General features: G+C 40.3%; 2 protein-coding genes across 2 annotated transcripts in view; both read right to left on the bottom strand.

Moving 5' to 3' along the window:
* The window catches only part of EDEM3 (ER degradation enhancing alpha-mannosidase like protein 3), a 31,397-nt gene extending 23,096 nt beyond the window's left edge, over positions 1–8,301 (bottom strand). Inside the window, exons 1-3 of the mRNA XM_075507836.1 lie at positions 7,992–8,301; positions 5,694–5,739; positions 1,152–1,252 (exon numbers count right to left, since the gene is read on the bottom strand). Of these exons, the coding sequence (XP_075363951.1) occupies positions 1,152–1,252; positions 5,694–5,739; positions 7,992–8,155 (311 nt within the window). The 5' untranslated portion in view covers positions 8,156–8,301. The remainder of the gene's footprint in view (positions 1–1,151; positions 1,253–5,693; positions 5,740–7,991) is intronic.
* Positions 8,302–8,797: 496 nt separating this feature from the next.
* Positions 8,798–27,653, bottom strand: part of NIBAN1 (niban apoptosis regulator 1) — a 74,142-nt gene continuing 55,286 nt past the window's right edge. Inside the window, exons 7-14 of the mRNA XM_075507835.1 lie at positions 21,711–21,815; positions 21,454–21,616; positions 20,268–20,455; positions 19,872–20,033; positions 16,839–16,949; positions 16,119–16,226; positions 14,169–14,280; positions 8,798–13,217 (exon numbers count right to left, since the gene is read on the bottom strand). Coding sequence (XP_075363950.1) covers positions 11,497–13,217; positions 14,169–14,280; positions 16,119–16,226; positions 16,839–16,949; positions 19,872–20,033; positions 20,268–20,455; positions 21,454–21,616; positions 21,711–21,815 — 2,670 coding nt within the window. The 3' untranslated portion in view covers positions 8,798–11,496. The remainder of the gene's footprint in view (positions 13,218–14,168; positions 14,281–16,118; positions 16,227–16,838; positions 16,950–19,871; positions 20,034–20,267; positions 20,456–21,453; positions 21,617–21,710; positions 21,816–27,653) is intronic.

Genomic DNA, 27,653 nt, shown 5'->3' with positions numbered 1-27,653 from the left:
TATTCAATGCATCTAAGGGGCTGAAAGGTATTTTTACTCAAATGATAGTATGTTACTATGTAAAAAAAGGTCATTAAAAAGAATGCATGACCAGGATTAAAAGTACATTTTCTTGACACTTCTTTCTCAGTCTTCTCTCTCAATACCTCCAAGGCAGCAGGCTTATATAGGAATCTCTAGACTAAGGAACTTTTGTAAATAACAAAAAATAACCAAAATGACATGCTCAATATCACATAGTGAATTAGAAGTAGTATTTAAGACAAGGGCTTCAGCTGTGATTAACACTATTCTGCTTAGGGACACTAAGCAGCGATACCAATAAAAAAAAGCATCTGCTATTTGTTATTAAGTATTTGCTCTATAAACAGCACACATACAGACAACATTCTTTGTGAAGAAAAATCAATTACAAACACATTTAGAGTAATTCAGCTTTGTCTTTGACCGTTCAATTTAACATGGAGAAAAACAGTCCTTAAATTTACATTTTGTCAGCCAAAGGATCAGTACTTTGTATTATAAGTTATCTTAAAAGGAAAAACATGAAGAATTTCCATGTCTGAAATAACATTTTATACTTTGGCAAAGGCCTCAGGCTACCACACACACATGATAATCATTTGACTAATTATGTTTTCAGAGAGTGGAAAAAAAAGACATTTTAAGTATCACTTAAGGCCAGCATAATGGATAAGTTTACTCTGTGCAGCTGATAATTAACCCTTATAACCCCTATTTAGCAGTCAAATTTACTAATACCATAAATGTCAGCTCACATTTGGACATTTTCCTATGGAAAATACTTGGAGAATGATTAAAAAATTGTATCTTTGGACCTCATTCACTGGTCAACTCTTTTTCTGATTAAGGTACAATTTCATAACAGTTAGCATCATGGAAGGAAATAATAAAAGTAAGTCTGCCTAACTTGCAAGAAGTTCACAATTACAGCTTTCTTTCCAATAGCTTCCCTCCAACCCCCAGAAGAGAACTTGAGGCAAATTATGGATTTGTCTGCACCCATAGAATCTTTTTCAACAAATTTAAGTTTGTGGCCATGTCAACTGAAGAAACAAGTTTTATGGGCTGCAATTTGTACTTAGATTCCTAGATGTTTACATGAGACAGTAACTATTTCAAACACTAACTTTCCCAAGGCATCATCCACATCCCCTCGACTTGGTTCCTGACCCCGTACTCGTCCACGACAAGTTAAAGGCATGAGTTCATCAGCTGGATATGCATGCTCCTGTAGGGAAACAAAACAAGGGAATAAGTTGTAACTGTTACAGCCATTTCAGCAAATCCTCAGAGCCCGTTAAAAGGAAGCCCAGTTATGCTGCACTTCAGAAGAACTGCATCAGAACCACAGAATCTTTGAGGTGGACAAGATGACCTCTAGAGGTCCCTTCCCAAGTCCTCTACTCAGCAGGGCCACCCAGACACAGTTCCCCTGTACCGTATCCAGACAACTTTTGAATATCTCCAAGGAAGGAGACTCCACAACCACTCTGGGCAACCTATGCCAGTGCTCAGTCACCTTCAAAGTAAAAAAGTGTTCCCTGATGTTCAGAGGTTTCATGATGTTCCCCATGTTTCAGTTTGTGCCGGTTGCCTCTGGTCCTGTCACTGGGCACCACTGAGAAGAGCCTGGCTCTGTCGTCTTTACAGCTCTCCTTCAGGTATTTATCTACATTGATAAGATCCCGCTGAGCCTTCTCTTCTCCAGGCTGAACAGCCCTGCTCACTCAACCTTTCCCCATAGGAAAGATGCTCCAGTCTCTTCATCAACTTTGTGGCCCTTTGATGGACTCTGTCCAGTATGTCCATGTCTCTCTTGTACTGGGAAGGCCGGAACTGGACACAGTTGTACTGTACTCAAGGTGCGGCCTCACCAGTGCTGAGTAGAAAGGAAGAATCACCTCCCTTGACCTGCTGGCAATGTTTTGCCTAATGCAGGCCAGGATACTATTAGCTGCCTTTGCTGCAAGGGCACACTGCTGGCTCGTGGTCAACTTGGTGTCCACCAGGACCCCCAGGTCCTTTTCTGCAAAGCTGCTTTCCAGCTGGGTGGCTGGAAATGATTAAATTGTGAACAGAGCAACAAGCCCTCTTTCTCTCTCTCTCTCTCTCTCTCTCTCTAACCTCCCAGAGAAGTCTGGAACAACTAATAGCACATCCAAAAAAAACCCCCACCAATTAACTTGAATAGTTAATTGTATGCTTTCTGCAACAAAGTACATATGACGCTTCCTGTAACGTTTCTTAGGTAGAAGTTATCATCTCAAAGATGAGTTTAAAACCTAAAACTAATGCAGGCATTATCAAGTGGCTGATATTTAATGGAGAAAATAGTGGGAATTAGACTTTAAAGTCACTTTGAAACATTTCCAAATGAACATAAGTGACTCAAGGTCACAATCAGTGACAGGTAAGAGAACTCAGAAGGTAAAATAATAAATTGGTAAATCACTACACAAGGCATAACAAAAGATAACATTCACAAAAAAAGCTTACCAAGACTGAGCCTTTTACAAATATAACAATTTTTTTTTGAGAGAGAGACATTGCTAGATTTTTTTTTTGAAAAGCAACAGTTACTTTCCATATTTCTAGAAAAAGCACTCTGCGAAGCAAGCTATATTGTAATATTATTTCTCATCAGTCCGGCAGAAATAACAGGAGTGGCATGATTGCCTAAGTCAAGCACACTGAATAAAATGCCTGTTCCTATTCCCTCTTGAGTCAGTGCAAGTTTTGTAGGTTTAAACTACCACCAAAATGGGATATCACATGAAATAGACAGAAATTTGAAATTCATCATTGTGCAATAGGAGAGGTTTACTGAAAAATTTTCAGTGGCCACTGACATTAAGAAAGATGAATTTTAAATATATCTCATTTCAACAAACATGTATGAAATTGCCTCTCCATTAGAAGCCCAGTACAAGTGATTTGGGATGGAGCTTCTCTCTTTTGATTTCATCAGGAAACTGGCTGCTGTACTGTGTTCTCCAATTCTGCTTTTAGTGGAGAACTAACATGTGGCAGGATGAAAGAGTTCAATTACTGCACTGAAACTGCAAGTAAACACATTCAAAGTCTCTCCAAATATATGGTACAAAAAACAATCTATATTCAAACGTGAAAGAGGGGAAAAGAAGGGACATTCTTCTATAAATAAACAGTTCTTACAGCAACTTCTTTTGAAACTGATGGTTTGTTTCCCTGTCTACCACCCTCCCAACTATTTTGGTCTTTGCACGACTCTTTGTTCTCCTCAAGTTCAACTACAAAAGCCAGAATCTAGATCATTTTAATACAGCTCAGATGTTTCTGAATATCTGGGCAAAGTATTCAGAAAAACAGATTAAAGTAGTACACAACAAAAGCAACATCAAAACTAAGATCTCTGGCTTAAATCACAGAGAAAAAAGGTGATAAAAATACTGGAGAAAATGGACTTTCAGTCTTACAAAATCATAAGGAATTAGAAACATTTTGAAAAATAAAAGTTCACTTATTCTCTGTCTGGAGCAGGAAAGACTACTGGGTCAAGTGATTTCCCAACTTGTAACTTCTCCCCTTTCAAGTAACCTCAAAGGAAGGTAGCAAGAGCCATTAAATATAAACCATGGCACAAATGTTACAATAAACATACTTCTGGAAAACATTATACAAATGGAGCTCAACAGATACTCCGGAATTTCTACACGTTCTAACCGAACAGATGACCATATTGCCTAGTGTCAGGACTGTAAATTCAGGGCAGCACAGTACTTGAATAATGAAAAAAGATGCATTGCTACTAGTGCTGTAAACCAAGAAACACCTACTGGCCTCAAGTGACTGACAGTTTCACATCTTTCTGACAGTAAAGAAGAAAAAAATCCTGATTATTACAAATATTGTTGAAGGACTGAAAGAACCCAGCAGCTTTTACTCAAAGCTCCTGTTAACAACTGAAAAAAAGACAAGGGAGTTTCCCCCTTGCATGCAAAGATGAATTTTCAGTCTTCTAAATACGCAAGTCTAAAACACCTATTAATAGAAACAGAAAATCAAAACTTTTCAGCTGGCTGTTTCAAAAACAGCTGCAAAAATACTTAATTCTCTTGCTGTCAGAATCAAGTCTGATACCCTAATCTTTTCTTCAGCTTTAAACAAACAAGTCATATTTCTCTGTTTGTTTAGTGCTCCAGCATACATGGCAAGTAAATATCCTTTTGGCTTCAAAGTTTCCAGGATAGCTGAAGTAATTATTCTCTTTTGTCCAGAATTTTCTAGCAAGACTCCTACCAGTTTCTGATTTATCACACAATGAACAGTAGGAGCACAGATCCTTTCTACCGGCATATAACATTTTATCCAATTTTGCCAAATACATAACAGTTTTTACTTCAGAATGCCATGGGAAACCCAAGCCAAGTGTTTTTCATGGAACCAGGTCCCAGGTAACTAGTTGCAAATTATCACCAAAAAGCCTGATGTTTTTAAATTGCTAAGGTGTCAAAAGCAAGAGGTAATGTTAAAAAGAAACACTACACCCACTTTGAAAATACTCTTGCTTAGCTTTCTATCCATTATTTCTATAACTCTTATGTACTGTATAAACTTGTAACTCACAAGCTTTTAAGCTTCTATGACATATTAAAGCGTTAAACCATAATACAGAAACTGGGACATGTGGCAAGATACTGTCAAGAGACAGCGGTTTGTCCTGCAGGAACTGCTGCAACTTAAAAGAGAGGGGTTTTTGCAACAGCCACAAAGAATGTACAAAAAGATTGTTAACGTAAACTCAGTAAGAATGCATCTTTTATATTTATCTTATTCACATTTACAGTTTCTCCTCAGAAGTGTATTCCTTACAGTATATTTGAAAGCAATTATTACTTGAGAAAAGTCAGTCCACTCTAAGTAATTCTTTATTCTTAAACATTATCTAAACTAAGCCAACATATTTCAAGGTTGATTAGAGTGCAGAATGGTTCACATATCCAGAACATGAAGACACCTGTACAGAAAATCACAAGTCATATTAAAAGAAACCACAGCAAGCGTGGCTCACTATCATATGACGGTCACATACTCAGAAGAGGCTATAATGCATAGATATGACACCAGATCCTCTTTTTGTTCTACTTTGTTCTACAAACAGTGTTTATTTGTAAAAGAGCTACCAAACTGCATCTGTTTGTGGTAAGATATGTTTATTTTACCACAGAAGAAATATTGTATATAATTTTTACCTACAAAATAAGTAAGATCAATTTGTATTCTCCAGAAACTGAGGACTACAGACAGCTCTTCTTGAGCTTCCTTTTCCTAGTACTTTTAGGAGTCTGGAGTTTCAACCCAAATACTTTAGCAAAGATGAAAACTGTTCATAGCTTGATGCGAGATAAACCGGTTTGAGAAAGATCAGGCACAAATTAACAGGGTTAATGCTAGCAATTCCTAGCTACCATTCTGAAACCCATCATAACCCGCTTGACATTGCTCTTCCTGAAAGTAACATTTGTCCATTTCTTTTTAAAGGCTATACAGGTGCTCTTATTTATTTTAGCTTTGTTTTCATCTCTACCTCCCTGCTATTTCTCCGGAATGTCATGTACTGTAGGTTGCTTTCTCTCCCAGGTCAGCAATAACAACTGTGAAAAAATTAAACAAACAAGTATTTTACTTACCATATAATTGCTATATGCATGATCAAACATTTCAAGCACTTGGTTTCTAGAAAAGAAAAAAGAAAAAGCGTTAGAGGGCAGCCTCACAATGGCCTTTAACACACCAACTTAGCACAGAAAGACATATTACACTTTAATATCTGAATATCAGCAACAGGTCCTCAGCTAATGTACTCTACTCAAGTATATGAAATATAGCATAATATTCCTAATTTGGCTACTTTTGTTCACTGCAGAAAGGAAAAACTATTTCTTCACCTACCATGAAATTAGGTATTTGGGGATCTCTTTCAACCTCCTGTGCTTCCCCTTAAATAGCTGTAGATGTCACCAACACAATAAAGCTAGAGATGGGACACATTCCATGCTCAGCAAAAAATGGCAAATAGAATTATGTTCTGCTTGTAATCACCAATACTAAAAGGAACCGACACAGCATAAATTCCCATCTGTGATTCAGAAAAGGACCAGAAGTTATGAGTTACACCTCTTCCTTGCATTAGAAGTCTTGGCAAGCAAATACTAAAGAAAACCCTTGTAGATACATTTATTTTACAAGTCTGAAAAGCAGTCAAGGTGAGAAATGCTACTACATAAAAAGCACTGGCTTTTTTTGAGAGACAGTACTACTTCCAATTGTTCCTAACTATTTTACTGAGAAGCCCTGCAAGGCAAAAGAGCATGCTAATTTCTAAGCTACCATCAATATAATTCACAATCTCTGCTGATAAGACTGAACATAAAAGAGACAAGAATACCGCAATTATATTGTAAACATCTGATTTAGTTCAATGACTTGGAAACTTAAGAAGTAGTTTTAACTCATCAAATGCATTAAGTCATCAAAAGAGCAGAGTATGATGCTTTTTTCAGGTACTTCAGAGACTACATCCAGTCTGCAGTTCTGGGATCCGTTGCAGCAGACAAAACCCCAGGGTTTGGCACACAAGTGCCATGTCCAGATGAACTAAGCATACAATGCTGTTCAGTAATGTAGCATACAAAAAGCTTCTTAAAACTTTTCTTTCTCTACACGCAACTTACATTTACAGCACATTTTCTGAAAGAATTTCTGCGACTGACATGATCTTGTCATTAAATAAAAAGACAGGTTACTCAGAAATGACCTGGCTTGGCGTCCCCAAATTCGAACTGTGGCAAGACATTACTTGCATATGCCTGGGGCGTCAGATGATACAGTGAGTGCAAGTTATGAATGAAAAATTTTAAAACCAATTGGTGAATGAAATTTAAACTCCTTATGTAGTCACGTGAAAAAAACATACAAAACATTACACACAGAAAGCACCCTGAGAACCCAAGATGGAAAACCCCAATAACTGTAAGCATCATCAGAGTTAAATATCCACTTATATCTAACGATTAATAACCATAAGAGTATCCAGAGTGTTTCTCCAGCAGACTTTCTGCATCATTATTCTGTGCAACTGACCAGTAGATGGGAAGAGGATGATGATAAAACTGCCCCAGTAATATACTAATATCATGATATGCTTGATTACATATTTGTCTAAAAAAATCCTACTCCATGCAGTGCAATACATTGCCACCTATGCTGTAATCTTCATCCTTCAACTAAAAACTATACTAAAAGAGAATCAGCTTCCTACATTTACATGCATGGGGACCAAAGCAGTTTACCTTATATACAGGAACTAGGCAAAACCACATGTAAACATTTACTCTTTTTATGATTCCCAAACATTCATATGCTCCAGAAGCATAGCCATAATTAGACCAACTGACTATGGATTTAGATTTACCTTTGATCACTTTTACCCATAATTACATGCAATCACTGACTGCAGTCTTCAAGACTGGAGCTCCCAAGCATATGGCAGAAGGGTTTGACCCCACACGCAGCAGAGGCGATGAGGGACTGTCTGCCCCAAATAGCCGTGGCGACCAGACCCAAAATACCAGCCCGGCTACGGCATACACACCTCAAACACCGATGGGAGACTGATGCCACGCATCTCGTAGAGTCTTCGAGGGGGGAAAGAGAGGGACAGGAGAGACGTCCCCGGAGCTCTGCCGGGCGAGGGGCACACCCGCACCCGTCAAGCCCAACCCAACCCCCGGGGGTAGCGCAGATCCCCCTGCCCGAGCACGCAGAGGGCCCGGTAAGCGGCAAGGGGACGCCGGTGCACCGCAAAGCCACCGCGGACGGTAGGCTCGGCCCGGACCCCGCCGGCCTCCGCCCCGGCCGCACAGGGCTCCGGTGCCGGCCGTCGTTTCCCCTCCACTCCCTGCCCGGCCCACCGCGGCAGCGCTCACCCCAACCGGCGCTTCTCCTCCTTGCTCATGGCCCCAGCGCCCGGGGCGGCCGCCAGCACGGAGGAGGCGGAGAGCAGGCCAAGGGCCAGGAGCTTCCACGGCCTCCTCCAGCGGGGCCCCCGGTCGCCGCCGCCGCCCCCCTGGCAGCCTGCAGCTCCGCTCATGGCCGCGGCCGCCTGCCCGCTGCCGCTAGGCCCGGCTCCGGCCCATCCCGCCCGCTGCCCGCCCCTCGCGGCGCGGCGGCCGCGGCTCCCAGCGCCGACGCGCAGGCGGAAGGGACCGGCCCTCCGCTTTCCTGTGGCGTAGCCAAGGAAACCGCCTCGGTCCACCACTTCCGGATCCCCCCACACGCACCGCCCCGCCGGGCCAATAGGAACGGGACAGGAGCGCCGCGAGGCAGGAGGACGCGTAGGCCTCGTGACGACGACGGCAACACGCCGAGCAAGAGGGCGACGTGGACAAAAGGAGGGGCGGGAAGGGCGGGGGGGGGAGGGGGGGGAGAGCGGCGCGCAGGCGCGGGAGCGCCGCACTACAACTCCCGGCATGCACCAGCGCACGTAGCCCGGACTCTGTGGGAGGGGGCGGGCGAGTGCCCGCCGGGACCTGTAGTTCGCGCTCCTTGAGGAGAGGGGCAACGGCCAGCCGCTGTCGGGGGTACGGCTCCGGCCGGCAGAAAGGCGGTCCTCGGTCAGCGGTAGCGCAAGGCCGGTGTCTCCTTCACTCACGCCCCGGCAGCCGCCTGAAGTGCGTTTTTTTAATACAAACCCCCCAAATTAAATTATCACACACACACACAAAACCAACGATGGAAGGGAAGAGCTTCTTTTATTTTCCTTGACAAGCGTTTTTACAAAGTTATTAGCGAGATACAATGTGTTTCATATCCTGTCCTTTAAAACTGGCAACCCCGTAAAATAAAACAGCGGTAACATCCCCCAGCCCGCTCCCCTCAAGGCACCGTGGTGCTCCTAACCCTCAACCCTCCAGGTGGTGAAAGGTGATTTATTACTGTTCCTAGTTTACAAGAGAAATAATTAATTTCTTAAGTGTAGGAAAGTAAGTGTAAGGACATTCCAAGAAAGCAACAAAAATTTACTGACTCAGTGGGTTATTATTATTTTTGATCAGTGGTCCAACGTAACCTTGCAGATTGCTGACCTCTAAATTGCTGTCACCTCTACCCAAGTCTGATTAAAGACAAGAAAAATGCTACTCTCTATCCATTTGCAAACATCTGAATGTACAGAAAACGTCCACAAAGGCAAAAAATCAGTCCCCTAGCCATGAGGAACTTCCATTTAAATTGCAGAACAAGGCGATGTACAGACTAAATCTGCCCCGTTCTTTCCCATCCTACTTATGAAAAACAAATATGCCGAGCATCTGTATTCAACAACTCAATTCTTTAATATTACAGGAAAATACTACCCAGACTTAAGCCTGCCATAGAAATAACTCAAAAATGACTATGATGGTATCTAATTCATATCAGCCATAAGCAGCTTTTGTAGGAGACTGCAGCCTTTTCCACAGACAGTAACCATCCCTGTCCTGCTAGTCCTCTTTCATACAAACCAGCGTATTAAAAATGTCATGTCCCCTAATTTTAGCATGGCTAAAAGAGACTGCTTCTGCTTAACTGTAAAGCACATGTTATAAATTTGAAGTCACTTAATGTTCAGTACCAATTAGAAATAACTAATGATTTGTAAAAAAAAAAAAGTAGCTGACAGTGAAATAACTAATGATTTGTAAAAAAATTGGCTGACAGTGGTTTCTGTGTTTACAAATTAGTATTTTTGCATGAAATGTAAGGAGGAAATGAGTCAAAGTACTTTTGCAAGGAAAACTTCTGTGACCTTAATGTTTGTATAGTGCAGTATGGCTTCTGGAATAAACAGGAGTTGCATTTATTTTACAATAGTGATATTGCAGTTGGTCTAGCTACTCAACAATGTTCCTTACTTATGCAGTAATATCTGTCTGTTCCTCTAGTGTCAATTCTCTGTTAGTATTATAGCATATTTTGATAGCATTAAATAATAGACTTTGCACAGTTTGTTGAAGTTAAATGCCAACAAGTATTACGCTCTCGGGACTTTGTTATTTCTTCCCAAGTCTTCATGGGCGTAAACCCTGAAGTCCTTACTGTATTTATCATTAAACTTTGCTGTCCTGTACTGTATTATATTTATTCAGAAACAGTCTGAAACACCAGGCCAAATTTTTAAGGTGCCTTAAACTGACTTCTAAACTGAGGTCTTGATCTCTAAAGCCCAATTTATCAAAATACTGTTTTTCATTTCCAAGCTTTTCTGTGCAGTGTCTTTAAACTGTGCACACAAATAATGCATATAAGCAACTTTGTGCATAGATCATGATTTGATACAGATGATAATATGCTGGCTATGAAAGCAGTTGGCCTCATTTTAGTAAGTGCTTTTGCAATGTGATTCTGCCCTCCAAAATCTAAGCACAATCTTTGGCTGCTTTTTGTTTCAGTTTACATCTGTATTAGAAATTATATGCAATGATTATGATATTTCACAATGATTGCAATTTATTATATAGTTTATGCACCTAAAAAGGCCTACAGAACTGGGTAACTAACTTAAGTTAGTAAGAATGGGAATGGCAGGACTTATAATATTCTGTATTAGATAGCTGTAAGTGAATATATTTTATGGTGGGAAGTAAAACAGAAAGATGCTGCCTGACGGTTGTAGCTATTGTAAACATTCTCATCTTTCCCTTCCATAAAATAAAAAAAAATAAAATAGCCATAAAGTGCTCTGGAAGGCTATATAACCCAGAAGTGCAGAGTGGGACTGAGAAACCTGCTCCCATATTTTCCCCATTTTAAATACAGCAATAAGAGAAAAAAAAAAATCAGAACATTTGCTTGTCTTTAATATCCGTCAAAACTGTAAAATAACTAAGTAATCAGTTTGCAGAGTTTGCATAGAGTGTGGCTTTTGAGCAACCTACTAAATTAACTATTTGGTTCTGTTTAACTACTAAAAGTTTTATTTATTTCCCGTATACTGCATGCAAATACTAAAAGCATCCTCAAATAGCAATGTATGTACCAACCACTTAAGAATCATAGCAGTACTTGTCAAATCCATGCATTTAAAAATCATGAGCTACTCTCCTGCTAAACCACCTAAGAACAGTTAAGTTGTTAAAATTACTTTATAGTTAGGAGTGAGTTGCTTTTGAGCATTCAGTGGTCACATTTTCAGACTTTTTCTATAACCATAAAACGTAGCAAATTTTAAGTGAACGATGAGGTTCCCCAACAGTAACCCGGTTTTAAATAGTGAGGGCTTTAACCGAAAAAAAAACCTATCACCCATCACTCAGGATCCGTGGTAAAACTGCAAGAGCTGGTAATACCACAACAAAGCCCATTTCCTATAGCCCTGACCTGTGTAAGTATTCACAACTAAACAGGGATTACTGGAGTAAATAAATCCTGCAGGGCTGGGCTGAAAAATACTTCTTACTCTTCAGAGTTTTGCTGTGCATAACTACCTTCTCTGTTTTCTTCTGTGAAAATATCTTTTACTTCTGTGCTTTTTATTTCCGTGTGTGAAGATGATTCATCTTCTGGCTTCCCTTCACCCTCACCAGCCTCTGTATCTCCTGTGACCTCTACAGTGCTAACTTCACCCTGCTCCGGCACCAAAGAAACTGGCACGTCTAGCAGTCCTGTTCTTGGGTTTTCTGTATCCAAAATGGGCACTTGCATTGTGTCTGCATTTTCAGCAGGATTATGAAAAAAGCTCTCAGTCCCTACCTCCACCAGGACAACATGGCTATTCCCTGCTCCTTCTTCCTCCCCATCTAATATTTTGCCTTCAGACACATTTTCAGTGTACTCCTCTGGCTGCAGTCTATCACTTTGGCAGCTTCCCACACCTGTGTACCAAAGGCTTTGCTTGATATCCACCTCTGCTTTTGCCTCCTGAGGTGTATCTGAGCTTTCCACCAGCCATTCTGCTTGTGCCATACTGCAGGCCCCCTCAGACACATTCTCTAAATTCGTACCATCTGTCCCCAAACTAGATGAAGATGGTTGGTCCTCCTTGAACTCCGTGCATTCTGCTGCATCTTTATTCATCATCATCTGGGTCACTTGAATTTCTGCTGCAGCCATTTTGCTCAACTCGTCGTTCACTTTATTGTGCTCCTGCAACTTTAATATCTCACCTTCACAAATCTCCTTTATGTTCTCAGCTGGAGTATCTGCTGGTATCTCAACTGTTACCGTCAGCAAACTCCTTATCTCATTCACATCATCAGGGGATTTACAATTCTTTTCTTCTGACTTGCTTTCTTTTTCAGGATTATCCCCAAACCCTCCTTTCCCTGTGTTTTCATCCTGGGAAATAACCCTTGTCTCAGTACTTGCTCCTTGGTCATTGCTTTCTTTTTTACTATCCTCCTCAAACCCTGTTCCTACTGCATTTTCACTCTGAGATAATTCTTTTTCTACCTTGATTTTCCTTTCTGCATTCCCTAAAATCTCTGTTTCTGATACATTATCATGTGGGGAAGTCAGCTTTATCTCAGCAACTTCTTCCTGTGCTTTGCCTTCCTTTTCAGTGCCACCGACAAAAGCAGCATGCGTTGTCTTTTGACTCTCAGAAGTCACCTTTTCCTCTGCTGCTCCTTCATGTATCTTAAGTTCTTTTTTAGCACTGGCTCCAAAATCTTTCACTGCAGTTTCAGTCCCAGGAGCTACTTCTTCCTCTACAGCTTCTTGTTGTGTCTTAAGCTCATTCTCAGTGTTCACTACACACTTGGCTTTCACCATGTCTTCATTCTCCAAAACGATTTTTTCCTCTGAAACTTCTTGTTTTGTAAAGGTAGCTGGAAGGGATTCCTGTATTTCACTGATGTCTGTAATGACCACTTCTTCACTTTTGCTTGCCTGATCACCAGCCGTATTAACAGAAGTAACTGCCTCTTTGTCTGATGACTTTCTATCATCAGCATCCTTCTCCCAAGAAATTTTTTCCGTCACAATGAGTGTTTCGTCACTTTGAGTTTCAGTGTCTGACATCTCGGCTTGGGTGGTGGAAGGCTTCTTCGCAGGAGTTGTTTGTGCTGATCCTGAAGGGGTCTTCAGGTCTGTTAAGCTGGACACACTTTCACAGGGCAAATTCAAGTTATCTTCAAAGAGGTTGTGCTTCTTCATAATGGCAGCTTCTTTTATCACTAAATAAAACAGAAAGATCAAACTGTTTTGGAGAGACTGACAGAGGTACCTTGAAAATGGTACACTGTTTTCCCGAGTTTCTAATGTCATACATTTTGATATTACAGACAACAGTAATTTTAATTTTCAACTTGCTTTTTTAGTTTACATTGCTTTGGGGGGGTGGGGGGGAGAATTTTATGTGTTCTAAATAATGGAACTTCAATATTGACCTAAGCATTGCTGTAATAGAAAACTACCAGAGGACCCGCAATGCACAAAGGTAATGTTTCAATGCAGAAGTATTTACACTGAATATATGAATAAAAGTGTGCTTGTTACATTAATTATTATACTGGTATTTTTGAACAGGAGTGCCAAAGAAGAGCTATTAAAACTTACTGTGCAATACAGAAGCTTGTCTTTTATCTAGGGTATAGACAGACAGACAGATCCAGAGAAATACAAGTATTTTATTTATCTATATATGCCATCAAGAATAGTTTCATTTTCTGACACAAAAGCAGAGAGATTTGCAGGGAACACTGCACTGGCATCAGTGATGTACTGGAAACTGCATCCAGCAGTACATTTCATTTGGGGAAGTTCATTTTCACTGCCATTAGATATCACCAAGTCTTTGCAAACAAGAGCATAATTTCACTTCTTGGCCCAGGGAATCAAGACAAAATGAAGTTGGTATAATTACATTTTGTTAGAAATAGGTTTGTTCCAAGCTATCACTTGGAGTTTCCCAGGTTTAGTAAAGTTGCCCCATAATTCAGATTTTAGGGCTTGCCACACATCTTTAGAGAGCTGAATCCAAACACTGTAGTATCGTGACCACCAGTCTTTGGGAAAGTGGGACCTGGGTCTGAAACAGCCAGGTTAGGACTCTGGGAAGCTCTGAAGCAAAAGCTCACTGGCCAACAGCTGAAATGTTATTACTGTCACCTCAAGAATGTTCTCACCTTTCAGGGCTTCTTCAAGCAGTGTCTGATATAAAATCTCTTCATACACATTCTCTACTTGGATCACGCTAGTGTAATCAGCAAAAATGAACTGCTCGTATTTCTGCAGCTCCTGTGCAGACACAAAGAAAGGAACAGATATATAAAAATGAGAGACTCTGAGAGTCCTACTTCAACGGAGCACTTTGGAGGTGCCATCTAGCGGGTCTTGCAATGCTCCTAGCTGGCTCTTGAGGTCAACTATTTGAACTATGACTAAATGAACTATGTATGTTCACAATTTATTATGCATTTATCAAACAGTATTCTTGCACTACAATTACATTTAAAAGCACTATAGATCATTGACATCTGCACTATAATAAACAATCCTGAAATAAATAGCTACTGAGGAAATGCCTCACTTGTTTGTCCAAGGAAGCAAATCCATGGTGAGCATGGGAGATACAGGGTTTGGTTTTGTTTTTGTGATAGGTGTGTAGTATTTTTAGCTTACTGATTTATACGCAATAGGCTGTCTAGACAATAATTGAGTCATTATCACTAAGCAGCTGCTTGGTGGTCTATAAAGAGTAAATTAAATGACCTCTGCCCACTTCTAGAAGAGGCGCCTACATACAAACATCTGGAGGTTTTCAAATAAAAGGTCAAGACTTGACTGGGCATGTCAATTGTGCCACATATTTGTTTCTAGAGCTGGCTGCTCACTTCTGCAGAGGCACAAAGCAAAATGCTTGTGGGAAATTAAAAAGAAAGGGCTTGTGGGAAGTTTGCACCACCACTGCTTCCTCCGTCCTGTATGACAGAGACACAATGTGGGACTCCATCCGCTCTACATATATTCAAGGTGATGAAATGCTTGCCCTGTGCGTAGACACCATGTGTTGAAGGCACTGCTGAAACTCTACAAGAGACTATTATTTTGGGGATAATAAAGCAAGTAGAGTGACATACAGAAGAGAGTGATTTTAAATATATTTTTGAAAGTTTTAAGTTTTAATAATCCATACTCAAAGACTTGCAAGCATAACTTGGCAAAACACTTGGTTTTAAACTTTTTCGAACTGAAACAAGCTGGAGACAATCAGCAAGAGCAGCACACCGTGGTGAGAGCTTCTAGCTTCAGGGGTATGATGAACATCAAAGGAAACAAAAGGGCAGAGAGGCCAGGATGGCTTAGGATGGTCATCTTTCAGCAAGTCCAGTGAAAATGCAAGAGGATATGCATGGGCTTCAAGAAGGGTAAAGACTATTTATTTTGAGCCAAGGTGAACAGCATTCCAACTGGCCCCTGATGTAGCCACACTGATAACATCTCCACGAAACTCTGGTAGCCGCATTTGCTGAGTACTAACCTACTCGAATGATTAAGGGCAACAGAGAACATCTCCGTATGTTTGTTTCCTGATTGTTGACACAATTACATCCATTTAAAATCACTAAAAGCAAGTGCACAGCCTGTCTGCTTGCTGCTCCTGCTGCCCAAGCAGGCATTTGGCTTTGAAGGAGGTCATCAGCAGAGGCTGTGTATGGTCACAGCCGTGCCTCAGGGTGCTGCTGAAGAGGAAAGTGCCCTCCCGCACAGACTGAATTTCAGCCTGCATCAGGGCTGCTGAACAGAAGGACAAGCTCATAACCTACAATTGTAACTGTCAAGAGGAGTCCAGTTTGAGGGGACTTCAGATCTCTAGGGAAGAAATGAAACAGGGAAGGGCAAAGGTCTGCAACTATCTTTGAGAAAGCAAGCTGTGTATAGTTTCCCTGTTTCCTGAAATCTTCCTACTGCCACATCAGTCCACAAACTGGCAAATCTAAGCGTCATTTGGCTGAGCAGGCAGCCAATCTGCACAACTCCCTGAGAGAAAACAGCTTTTCAGAGTTTAGGATTTACTGCCAAGGTGTTAATCCTTCCCTGCCTTTTATTATTGTTTTTTTCTAATAGAAACCTACTGGTTTGCATGTTGAAGCCAGTGTCTTTTGCATTGTGGGCAAAGTAATCTGGACCAGTGCTTCTTGAAATATCTTCTTCCGGATAGTGCTGCTGTCATAATCATATTGCTGTCAAAACAGACAAAAAGAGAAACAAGCCCAAACGTGTTTGGAGTTATTAATCACTCATAGGTGGAACTGGTTCTTGTTAACCTGTAACTGGTGACAGGTGAATCCCAAAGGATGCCACATCACGGGCGCACTCAGGGGTTTGAATTCCCATACAGGTTATTCCAGTATTTTACAAAAATACTCTAAAATCACGTTTTCTGGGATCTCTTTCCCTTCATTTTTTTTCTACCTAGGCTAGAAACAGCCCCCGATTGCTCTCTCCACGTATATCAGCACTGCCTCTTCCAAGAGTAACGAATTATAGGAGCAGGCTAATTATAAAGCTAATAAAAAATTATTTACCCCGATCCACAGCATCATCTCCAGCTGATTTAATTGTATTTAAAAGGACTGCACATGTAAATACTTTTACAAGTGTCTGTCCAGAACTAGGTTTTACCCCCCCAAATGAGCAGGTTTGCTAAGTGCCATCAAATCAGTTTTTCCAGCTGGTTGGTAAGAGATATCTTCTTTCAAATACTGAGATAAATTCACATCAAATATATCCTCCATTTCCGAAAAGGCAGAACCCAAGGTCTTCCCATGCAAATGCTGCAACACCTTATTTACCTTCAGTACTCTCATCTTGACTTTTTCAATGGTCGTTGCAACTTTCGCTGAGTCTGCCTGGCGACTTGGAGAGAACAACTGGTCAAAAGTATAAACTGCATTTTCCATCAGCTAAAAAAAATAATTAAAAAATCTGTTAAAGACCAGTAACATGAAATTCCTACATACGTAAAGAAGCATGATAAATGTAACCATTAACTTAAATTGTGTTTTTGAGAAGGTGAAACGCAGAAAGAATAACGGGCCTAAAATCAATAAATATTTCAAGTACTTTAAATGATTGTGGAAGGGGAAGAAAAGCCTTGTTCAGTTTAGATTGCAACACTCGGTTTTGGAATGGGAAACCGAAAAGAATATTATCTAATGCAAGAGAATAAGAAAATGAAACTACCTCAACTTCTATCTTGAGTTTACAGGCAGGTCAATAATAGGAAGTCTGCTAATGTAACTAAATAAACAGTTATATCAGCAAACTTACTCAGAGTAGATTCATTTATATTGTCCAAAAATTTTCTGCTATATTTCAGCTCTCTGAAGGCTAACATGCACAGAAATGTTCCAATAAATAAAGAAAAGTAAGCCTTGGTATCATTATTATGCTATCATAGCTTTCTTGTATAGATTTAATTTCATGTCACCATCCAAACTGATGGTGACTAAGACAAAAAGTAGAATCGATCATCTACATATAAAGGCCATAGACAAAACTCATTATCCCTAATAAGAAGAATCCCATTGACTCCTACCAAATTCTAATGGTCTTAATCATTAATACTGCAGATAATTTTTTTTAAAGTAATTAATCAGTAGCTTTCCTTATAATACAAATAATTATCAGCAAAAATCGCACAGAGTGCAATAATTTCTCACAGAATTATGTTAGGCTGTCATTTGCCATATTTTCAGGTTATCCTGAAATTCTTTAACTACCATTAAATAATTCTCTTTAATGAAAGAGATTCATTAAAAATATTAAACCCCCTACTCTGAAAAGATATTTCAGAAAAACAGTTCTGCAAGCAGTTATTATGTCTACTTAAGGAGGTTTTGCCTTTTTTAACTGTGTTTCTATTCAAATTTTACTACATTCTTATTGGAGAAGTACAGGGACATCCACAGAGAGGCTGTCCATACCACCAGGTCTTGCTTTGCATCACATGGGACCAGCCCAGTCGAAATACATAGACAGCCATATACTATAGAGGACTTCTTGTAGTTTGCAAATGAGTATGTACTTTAATGACATATTAAAAGTATATCTTATGGATAAGACATGCTTTTAATTCCTCCTTGGATAGTAATATTGTCATGAATGAAAATATGCAGTGCCAAATGTTGAAGGCTGATTTTTACAACTGACTTTGCAGATAACGTAGGATTGGACTATACAGACTGTATTTATAAATGGAATTGAGAAGATGGAGGTGTACTCAATTTGTGTGTGCATCAGAAGGCTGTACAGTAAAGGCTCACGCACTGCAAGACCTTGGATACAAGAAAAAGACAGGATCGGTGTAGAATTAAGTCTGAGGCTAATTAAAAGATTAACTACTCACTTTTTATTTCAGTTTTTATTTGAAGCAAATCATAAATTGGCATAGTTCTGGTGAAGTCACTAAAGCTGCTTTATTTTATGCCAGTTGAGCATTCTGCTCCCAAATTTCCTAAAATTGGCCACTAGAGGATGCCAGGCTCCCAAGCCAAGGAATCCTGCTCCAGCCTCCACCCGAGTTAGAGTTAAGCAAAATGCTTCTTTTACATTAAGACTACACGAGCATAGACATGTCTGACCTTACTTGTTAATAAAATAAATGTCCATGGACACAAAGTGGAAATACTTACTATTTTTATGAGAAAAATACCAGACTTTTAAAGAGACAGAAGCAATAACAGCATTTTTAGAACAACTTGTGCTTTAATTTAACTTATTTATTGTGAATTTTGGCACATGTTCTGTTCAGAAAAAAAAACCCACTTGGTTTGTATGGGATATATTTTCTGTCTACTTCTTTGTCTTGACTCATGGTCTTCACTTACTGAAAGACATTTTATTTGGCAGCATTTTGGAATGGTCCTCCCTGAAAGACCCAGACATGAAATCGGAATGTTATTTCTGAATAATTGTTTGGCTGCTGATCATGCCTGTACTTAGAAGAACTGCTTTTAGGAAAACCCTATCCCAGCACTGTGCTAGAGACTCGCTTTCCATATTCATAACTCTCACTCCACAGAACTGGACCAGCTCCATTTCACAAGATTACCAACTAGATTATTTAGTTTCTCAGCTACGGATTAAAATCACAGGATTCAACACAGAGCTAAAGGGCCAAATCTGCCTTGTGATCTGGCAATCGAAAGAAGTCTACTGGCCAGCTCCTAATAGATTCCTGGCCAGGCATCCAGAAGAAATAAAAGCAAAGCAAAATTATAGCCTATACAAACACACACTAGAGAGGAAAAAGAGGTGGAGTTCCTTTTTAATCTGAAATGATGTAGTCACTTCAACCATTCCCATGAGAAGTGAAGTTGGTTAAAGCACCTACATGCAGCTACATCCTGAGACATCATCTCTGTCCAAGTAATTGCCAGTTTCTAACATTAATTGCTTTACCTTATATTCACGAGAAAATAAACTACCAAGGAGAAGACGTTCCATTTTGGTAAAATATATTTGAGATCCTTGCTGAAAAATCAGCCCTTGAGAATGGAAATCAGGTAGATTTTAGCCACCCTGTTGGTACAAGCACAACTTTCTCAGGTGCTGAGACACTGAAAATTCAGAACGTCAAGGTTCAGAGGAAGAGATGACCCATCCAAAATTGTTGTGCCTTACTGAAAGACTCATACACATGCAACCTCACAAATATAAATGTGAAACAGATTCTAGCTGTGATTTTCTTAGGTTTTTTTACCTGCACTTTGATTGAGATACATTTTGGGGCTCTTGCACAGCTTTTTATCAAGATTACTTTGAAGCAGATTAGGACAAACCTAACCTGTTCTCCCAGGAGGAAAAACTGGATCTTACAGTACCTCTTGCATGAAGTTCTGTGTCCTCTGAATCACAAAATCAATGTGATAGACCTTGAAGCGACTCTTGAGGTCTTGAAGGAGCTCCTGGAGGAGGTTCACTTTCAGATAGCAGGGCTCCATTTTCACAGAGTTGAATGGTAGGTTCATAAGCTGATCCACATTCTGCGTTCCAGTGGAGGAAGAACAGGTTTTGAGAGAAAGCAACCAGAGGCGAATTTTTAATAGAGAATGTAACAGTGGCCCTAAAACAAATTCTGATATCTACACTCTGGTTGCACAAATACCGCAAGACTTTCTAAGTGACAAAACCAAGTGCTAACATACTACCACCTGGGAAAGCAAATACTGCTTGTCCTTGTGCTAATGTAAAAGGCTCCAGATATATTTTTGTCTTACCTCCTTTAGCTTCGTGATATCATTTGTCTTCTGGAAGTCCTGGATGATTTCATTAACTTCTTTATCAAAAAGTGAGCGGACTTCAGTGAATCCAGAACTCACCGGACCCATGAGCTCCTCCAATATGGATGCGAGAAATGGCTGGATATTTTCTGTGCAGCACTTCTGAGCAGGCTCAGAAACAGTGGCTGGAGTGCCAGACAATAGAACAGTTGCATTTAGGCTACTAAGAGATATAGTGAAAAAAGTAATCTGAACTGATCTACTTTACAATGAATTAAATGACTGTATTTTTCCCTGGAGTCACACCTCCGCAAAGATGATGAGGGTGATGAAAGGAGAGTTTATAGTTTTATGAGTGACAATGAAACATCTTTTCCCATGCCCCACCTAACCAAACACTAGCAGCCTGGGGGCACTGTGAGAGCAGAGGAAAGGGCAGCTGTCAGTATTGATACACACTGGGAGGTCTGCACAGAGCATGGCCACAGTGACTCTATAAGGAGTTATCCGAACTTGGTACTCTACAGTTCACTGAAAGCATCCTAGTCTGGTATGTGAGAATATCAACAAACATCCTGTGTTTTATCAAAACAGCTCCTAAATTATCAGCTATTTATTTATTTGCTAGCTTAAGCAACATCAACTAATGTTTTGCCTGCTTTTTACACTGATTTTTATATTCACAGTAAAATTATAATTACTTCACATTAGTTTAAAGCCACCTAAAAAGCCCTTTGGATTAAGTATTCTTTGGTAGTCTATGAATTTGTCACATAACCAGAACCTGGTTTTGCGGCGCATTCCTAGACATCAGGTCAAAACCACTACAATTTTAATTATGCTCATGTGACCTGTATCTTCATTACATAAGGCTGTCCAAGTGAAAATGAAAGCAGAATAAGCAACCCTAATCAGGATACTCAAAACCTGTCAGCTCTAGCTCCAACTTGAGAAGACCTGGTATTCTCACAGACACAGCGGCCACAGGTATCAGTTCCCATCAAAGGCAGCAGAGGCTCAAAGCATTTGTTTTCTGAAAATTAGTGTCTCCAGTCGGATTTTTCAAAACACACGAGGATTTCAAAACACATGAGGATTTCAAAACAATGACATCTGGTAATTTGAGCAACACAATGGGAAACATTAAAAAATTGCTCCAAAACACAGCTGTTCCTCCACTAACCTTTGATTTTTCCAGCTAAGAAGTTCTTGGAGTTCAGAATCTGATCCATGTCTGAGCGAATGGTTCCTTCAAGAGTTTTTGCAAAATCTCTGCATTCTTCTTTCAAGGTACTTAATCCTTCTGACACCTGCTGCTGGACTAAGCCGTAAGTTTCTTCTACAATCTAAACGCAAATTAAATTGAGAAGCATAGATCAGAATCAGCACACACAGACAACTGCTATGAGAAACAACTACTCTGCAAATATCATTACTTACACCAAACCAGGCCCGCTTCCTATCATTCCTCTTTCCTTTCATTTTAGGCAGGATCATCGTCTGAAGGTTAGGCAGGAGTTCCTCCATCACAAGGTTGCTCAGGATCTATAAGGTCAGAAGATTAAAATGACATGTTCACACACTGTTCTTCAGCTGAAAACTGAGCACTTGCATCGCAGAATGATGTGCAAACACAGGCAACCTCAAATACACAATGGCTTATCTATCCCAGGTTGCCAGGAGGACTGGATTTAAAATATTAGGTATGCCTGAGGGAAGCTCTATGCATTTCATGTGAAGCATTTTTCTCTGAAAGACTTTGAGAGACCATGCAGCAATTGACAACACATGAACTAAGATGCTGAACTAAGATGCCAGTTAAAATTTACTGCATGCCATTATGACATTGCCATGTGAAAATCAATGGAGCTAAAATGATTGGTATCAACTGAGCAACTGCATCAAAAACATTTAAAAAGTTGGTTTGCTGACTGCTGCTTCCCCAAACTGACCTTGTTCTGGGACATTCACACCCTCTCAGAGGAGGTATCATCAAGGAGAAATTGTTCTAAAGAGCCATCAGTCAAAGGATGCTTCTAATAGGAAGATAATTGGCCCCAAAAAGAAAGATATGACTGTACCAATGTGGATCTCCAGCACTTTTTTGGGTGAGCACCAACTTCACAATTGAAACAAGAAAAGAAGGAGATCCCAGGAAAACCAGAATATGGGACGGAAATGGAACCCAGAAATGTGGGTAATCTGTGAATCAAATAATTCTACTTTATCTGATTTTTTTTCAAAAACGTGTAACATGATCCAAAAGATTCATTAGCTCCAGCCTAATCCTGAGGCAACAGGGATAAAATAAAGAGCTGTTGGAGTTCGTGAAAAACTTTTCAAGCAATTACCTTTGTCAGTAAAAGACAAATATACTGGTCTAAAACCAGTAAAACTTTCACACAGGGGAATTCATATATGTTAAAGTGTCCTCCCAACATCTCCAGATCCTTGAACAAAAAATACATGAAATATATAATCTAACAAGATATTCCGTGACAGAGGTGCACCACAGCATAAAGGCAGGGGGAAGAAAAGTGTCCAAATGATTTCTACACATCAAGCGTTTGTGCTGGAATGTAGGAAAACTGAGGAAAAGGTCCCTTTTTTTTTATTATTTCTGTAAGTATATTGTCGGTCTATCATTGCTCTGTTTTTCTAAATTGACACTGAGTACTCTTCTCCCTCAAGAACATTGTCACTTTGAAACGGGGTTCAGTGGTTGTAGAAGAGATGCATCACCCTCTCTGATCCCAGCATCTAACTGGCAATTCAGTCTTGCAGATGGTTCCAATTAGAAAGAAAAGACATCGGACTGGGAATACAAATGATACCAATTTGGGGGAGTGGTCAATACGCTGGCAGGCAAGGCTGCTATTCAGAGGGACCTAGCTGGGCTGAAGAAATGGTTGGATAAAAACCTCATGAAGTTCAGCAAAAGCAAATGTATAGTCCAACATCTGGGATGGAACAATCCTGTGCACCAGTATAGGCTGGCGACAACTGGCTGGAAAGCAGTTTTGCAGAAAAGGACTCCGGCATCCTGGTGGACAAGAAATTCGGCATCAGTCTGCAGGGTGCCCTCACACCAAAGGGCAACAGCAGGTCAAGGGAGGAGAATGTTCCCCTCTATTCAGCACTTGTCAGACCGCATCTGGAGTGGTGGCCAGTTTTGGCCTACCCAGTACAAGACAGATCTTGACGCACTGGAGTGAGTCCAGCAGAGGCCACCAAGATGGTCAGGGGATGGAGCACATGACATGTGAGGTGGAAGGAACTGGATTTGCTCAGCCTTAAAAAGATAAGGCTCAGGGGAGACCTTGTTGCTGTCTACAGCTACATAATGGAGGATGTTGGGCAGACGGAGCCAGACTTTTCTTGGAAATGCACATGGAAAGGAAGAAGGTGACGGCTACAAATAGCAACAAGGGAAATAGTAATCAGGTATTAAGAAATATGTTTCACCATGAGGGCAGTCATGGGAATAAGTCATGCAATCTCCAACCTTGGATATCTTCAGAACTCAACTGCACAAACCCCCTAAAGTTGGCTCTGCTTTGAGTGGGGGATTGGGCCAGCTAACCTCCAGAGATCCCCTTTTAACTAAACTGTCCTCTGGTTCTGTGGTTCTCTTGATAGCGTCACCTAACTTTGTACAGAAGAAGCATCAAAGTCTGGCTTCTTCGATACAGAAAGAATGAAACAGTGTGAGAAAGGTTCCTGGTTTCATTCACTGGCACGCATTTCAGAAGTTTTCTTCAGAATCACCCACTCTGCCAGGCTTTGCACCTCCTCTGCCTAGATTTGAACTGCAACTTCTTCCCTGTCCATCCCACTGAGATGCACCAAACTGGCCCTAAATACACAGAGTTACAGGCACACATCTGATTTTGAGAGTCTAGGCTTTCCTCTCCATTTTTTAATTTATGGACACTGTATCTCTGGCCTGAGAAAGCTGCAAGACCTCTCTTTCTCCTGCGCTTTCCTCTTGCTGTTGGCCAACAAGGCAAACTATGCAAGCAGAGGGAGGCAGTTCATCATGGGACCTGCCCTATTTCTATTTCTTTGTGATCTCAGGTCTCTGAACATGTTTCCTATGGAGGCATCTATCAGTGCTGGGGATACACACTAGATTCTTGAATTACTCTACTTAAAGCTTCTCTATTTTGAACTAAACACCTCAGTCCTATATTTGGTTCAGTCATTAGTCATCCTCATGATTCAGAGGAGGGAGGGAGATCTATTTTTTCCTGGACATGTTCATTTTCTGTTCATAGATCTTGCCCAGGTATGTTTGTACTGGCCCACAGTTACAGATGCACAGCTGCTAATTTGTGACGACAGAGGCAGTACTATTGTGCATGTGCTATATAGAACAGCACATAACCTTTTCATCAAGGCTTTTATCTGTCCCGACTGTACAGCACATATGTGGTTGTCCACAGTCTCTTGAAAGCTTTGAAGTGCAGTGGATATCCTGCAAATCACAGAGAGACATAGTAACCCTATAAAAAAGCAGACAAAATGCATCTTAAGGTTCTGTACATTTCTCATTTAATCTGGGTGAAGCATTAATAGCTTGCTCAGCAGTTTCAGTAACGTCTCACAGACAAGTATGTAGTCCTCCTTCCTCTCCAGTGGGGCTTGAACAGAGTTTTTCCCAAGTGGTGCGTATTTGAACACAGTTTTTTTCCTTGCTTCAACAACAGCCCAGCACAGTCTTCATTCAAGGATCACTGCCTTGAGGCACCCAGCTGCTGGCTGAGCCAATACAGAGTGCAAAAACACTGCTCAACTTTGTATTTTCATCATGCTTGGAGTGCCAGTGTTTCATGACATTCAACCTCACATATTACGGCTGCTCGAGTCAGTTTTAGACATACAGTTAATACTAAGGTCAAAGCAACACTGCTTCCTCCAGCTGTTACACTTGACAAAGGGCTCTACGAACACAAGAAACACTCCTTTTGCAGAGACCTGCTCCTCCTTTACTGCTGTCAAGAGTCCCATGATGCACCAACAGCATGATAGGGAAATGGCAGGAATTTAGACAGCAAAAGTAAGTAAGAAAGTACTCTGACTGCATGCCATGTAGTGTAAAACAGAGTACCTCCTGGGCATAAGACAGCCCCTACAGAAATATAACACGCAATACCCTATGCAATACTCTATTACTGTTGTTTCATACAACTTAAGTTCTTATAGATTATGCCACAGCACCACTCAAATTCAGCTATGCTGATGCAAATACCTGTCAAAACCAATGGACTAATTCAGGTCCTAAAGTAATGACTCACTTACAAAAAATCTCACAAATAACCCAAATCGGAGCACCACAGACTGAATAATAAATGTGACAACAGATCAAACATATTCTGAAGAATCTGAGTTCTCTGGAAACATTTTTAGGAATGCTGGGTTGGCTTTATATTTCTGTACTGAAAAGTGCACTGTAGGGGTTTGGGGTTTTTTAATCGCTTATTCAGGTATTCTTGATTTACCAATATGTTATTCTACATTCATGTTGTACTGATCAATGGAGTTATGCTAGTATAACATTAGTGTGTTGTAGTGCTCTCACTATGTGGCTGTACTGTTGCTTATTACAAATGTTGTCAAAAATTTCCTGGTTTTAACCCTGTATTTCAGCACTTAAACTACAGAAGTACTACGTACAATTGAATTTATCCTTTGTTAGTACGAAACCTTAAAAATTAAAAAGAACAAAAACGAAACCAGGAAAAGGAACTTTTACGACATAAAAAAAATTTAGTAGGTCTTCAGCCAAGTGACTGGGTACTTGCTGATATTACATCCATGTTGCAGTACCTAGGCAGAACTGCATGAGCTAATGCTGTGGAGACTCTGTCATTATAAATGAATGTCAGGGAATATATTTATTGGCATTCTGCAGAGATTTTTACTGCAACAAATTGTAGCTTGCTTGTTCCAAACCATTCACTTAGCCTGGATATTTGCCTAAAATAATTATTATATTTGGTCAAAGCAGGCATGAGAACACACTATACTTACAGAATGAATTATTACTAAGAAGATAATAGCATAACTAGCCTGGATGTCTTCTGATTACAGTTCTCTTGAGGTATACGGGTTATGAGTAAGTAGTTGGCAAGCAATAGGAAAAATAAAACATAAAATGAAACTAGCACTATAATAGCTCCATAACTTGAGGGAGGAGGGGAGAAGAGAAAAACCCTCACTCCCTCCACTGGAAGGATGGAACTCCTTATACTAAGGAATTTATTATCAGATGTTAGCAGGAAACTTCAACCCCTGACATGATGGCACTGGGAAAGACTGTTTATAGATTCTTCTCCAGTTTCCACATTTTTCAGCATTTCAAAGGTAGACTTCTCCTAAAAGAATAATCTGGTTTCTTAAAACAAAACCCTGGATCATGAACTCTCCATCAGGCTTTTTTCAATTTTCCCAAAGGGAAGCCAGATAGACTTCATCAAGGAAAACACCCAGCAGCTGGTACTAAAGTAAATATTTGCTGCTGAGTGCTCAGCCCTTTGGAAAAAAATTATAAATCAGGGCCCAAATAATGTCTCAATTGCACTAAAAGACAACTGGAGTGATGCCAGAGGATCGGTGGAGTTACTTCAGCTACCATCAGTGCTCCAAAGCTGCTCACTCAGGTGCCCAAATACGGACCCAGACCCTGAGCTTAGCATCTCATTTCTGAAGAACTGAAGTACACAAATTTTTGGCATTTAAATGTGACTGTTACTATGCAAGACTGTTTCAGAAGTCTGGCACAATAAGTAGGTCTACTAGTTTATCCGCTCAGGACTAAAAGCTTCATTTCCAAAGAACGGGGAAAAGCAAAGTGAAGAGATTTGTCAAAATTTATGTTTAGCTGCTCTTCTGTTCTTCGTAAAGCCTGATCTCTTATGATGGCATCTGGAGGCATTAGAGGACAAGCAACAGGAAACTGTTGCATTTAGTAACAAAGGTAATAGCAACAGAAGAAAAAAAATCTCTTACCTGCAAAAGAGCTGTCATGAAAGACAGAAAAACAGCACAGCCCAACATAGCTGACCACGAGTATCTGCTGCATACAAACCATGGGTTCTGAGTTTGTTGTGTATTGCTTTTGGTCTCACCGATTTACCAAAACTATAAACAGCAGCAAATGTGGTAGCAAGACGTTAGCAAGTGCCTCGTTTTAGACACAGTGTTTATTCACCAATTGCCCCCGTGGCATAAAATTAAAGTAGATGTATAAGCTTTTTGTGGAAATGTGGCCATCCCTACATTCCAGCACAACACAACAACTTTAGTTCACAGCACACTTCCTTTAATTTTCTAGCAAAAAAACTCAAAATCAGGTTTATTAAAAAAGAATTATCACTTACA

The sequence above is a fragment of the Mycteria americana genome, chromosome 7 (assembly GCF_035582795.1).
Source record: "Mycteria americana isolate JAX WOST 10 ecotype Jacksonville Zoo and Gardens chromosome 7, USCA_MyAme_1.0, whole genome shotgun sequence".
Lineage (NCBI taxonomy): Eukaryota > Metazoa > Chordata > Aves > Ciconiiformes > Ciconiidae > Mycteria > Mycteria americana.
The sequence above is the reverse complement of the archived record's forward strand: the minus strand, read 5'-3'. Positions and strand labels throughout refer to the sequence as shown.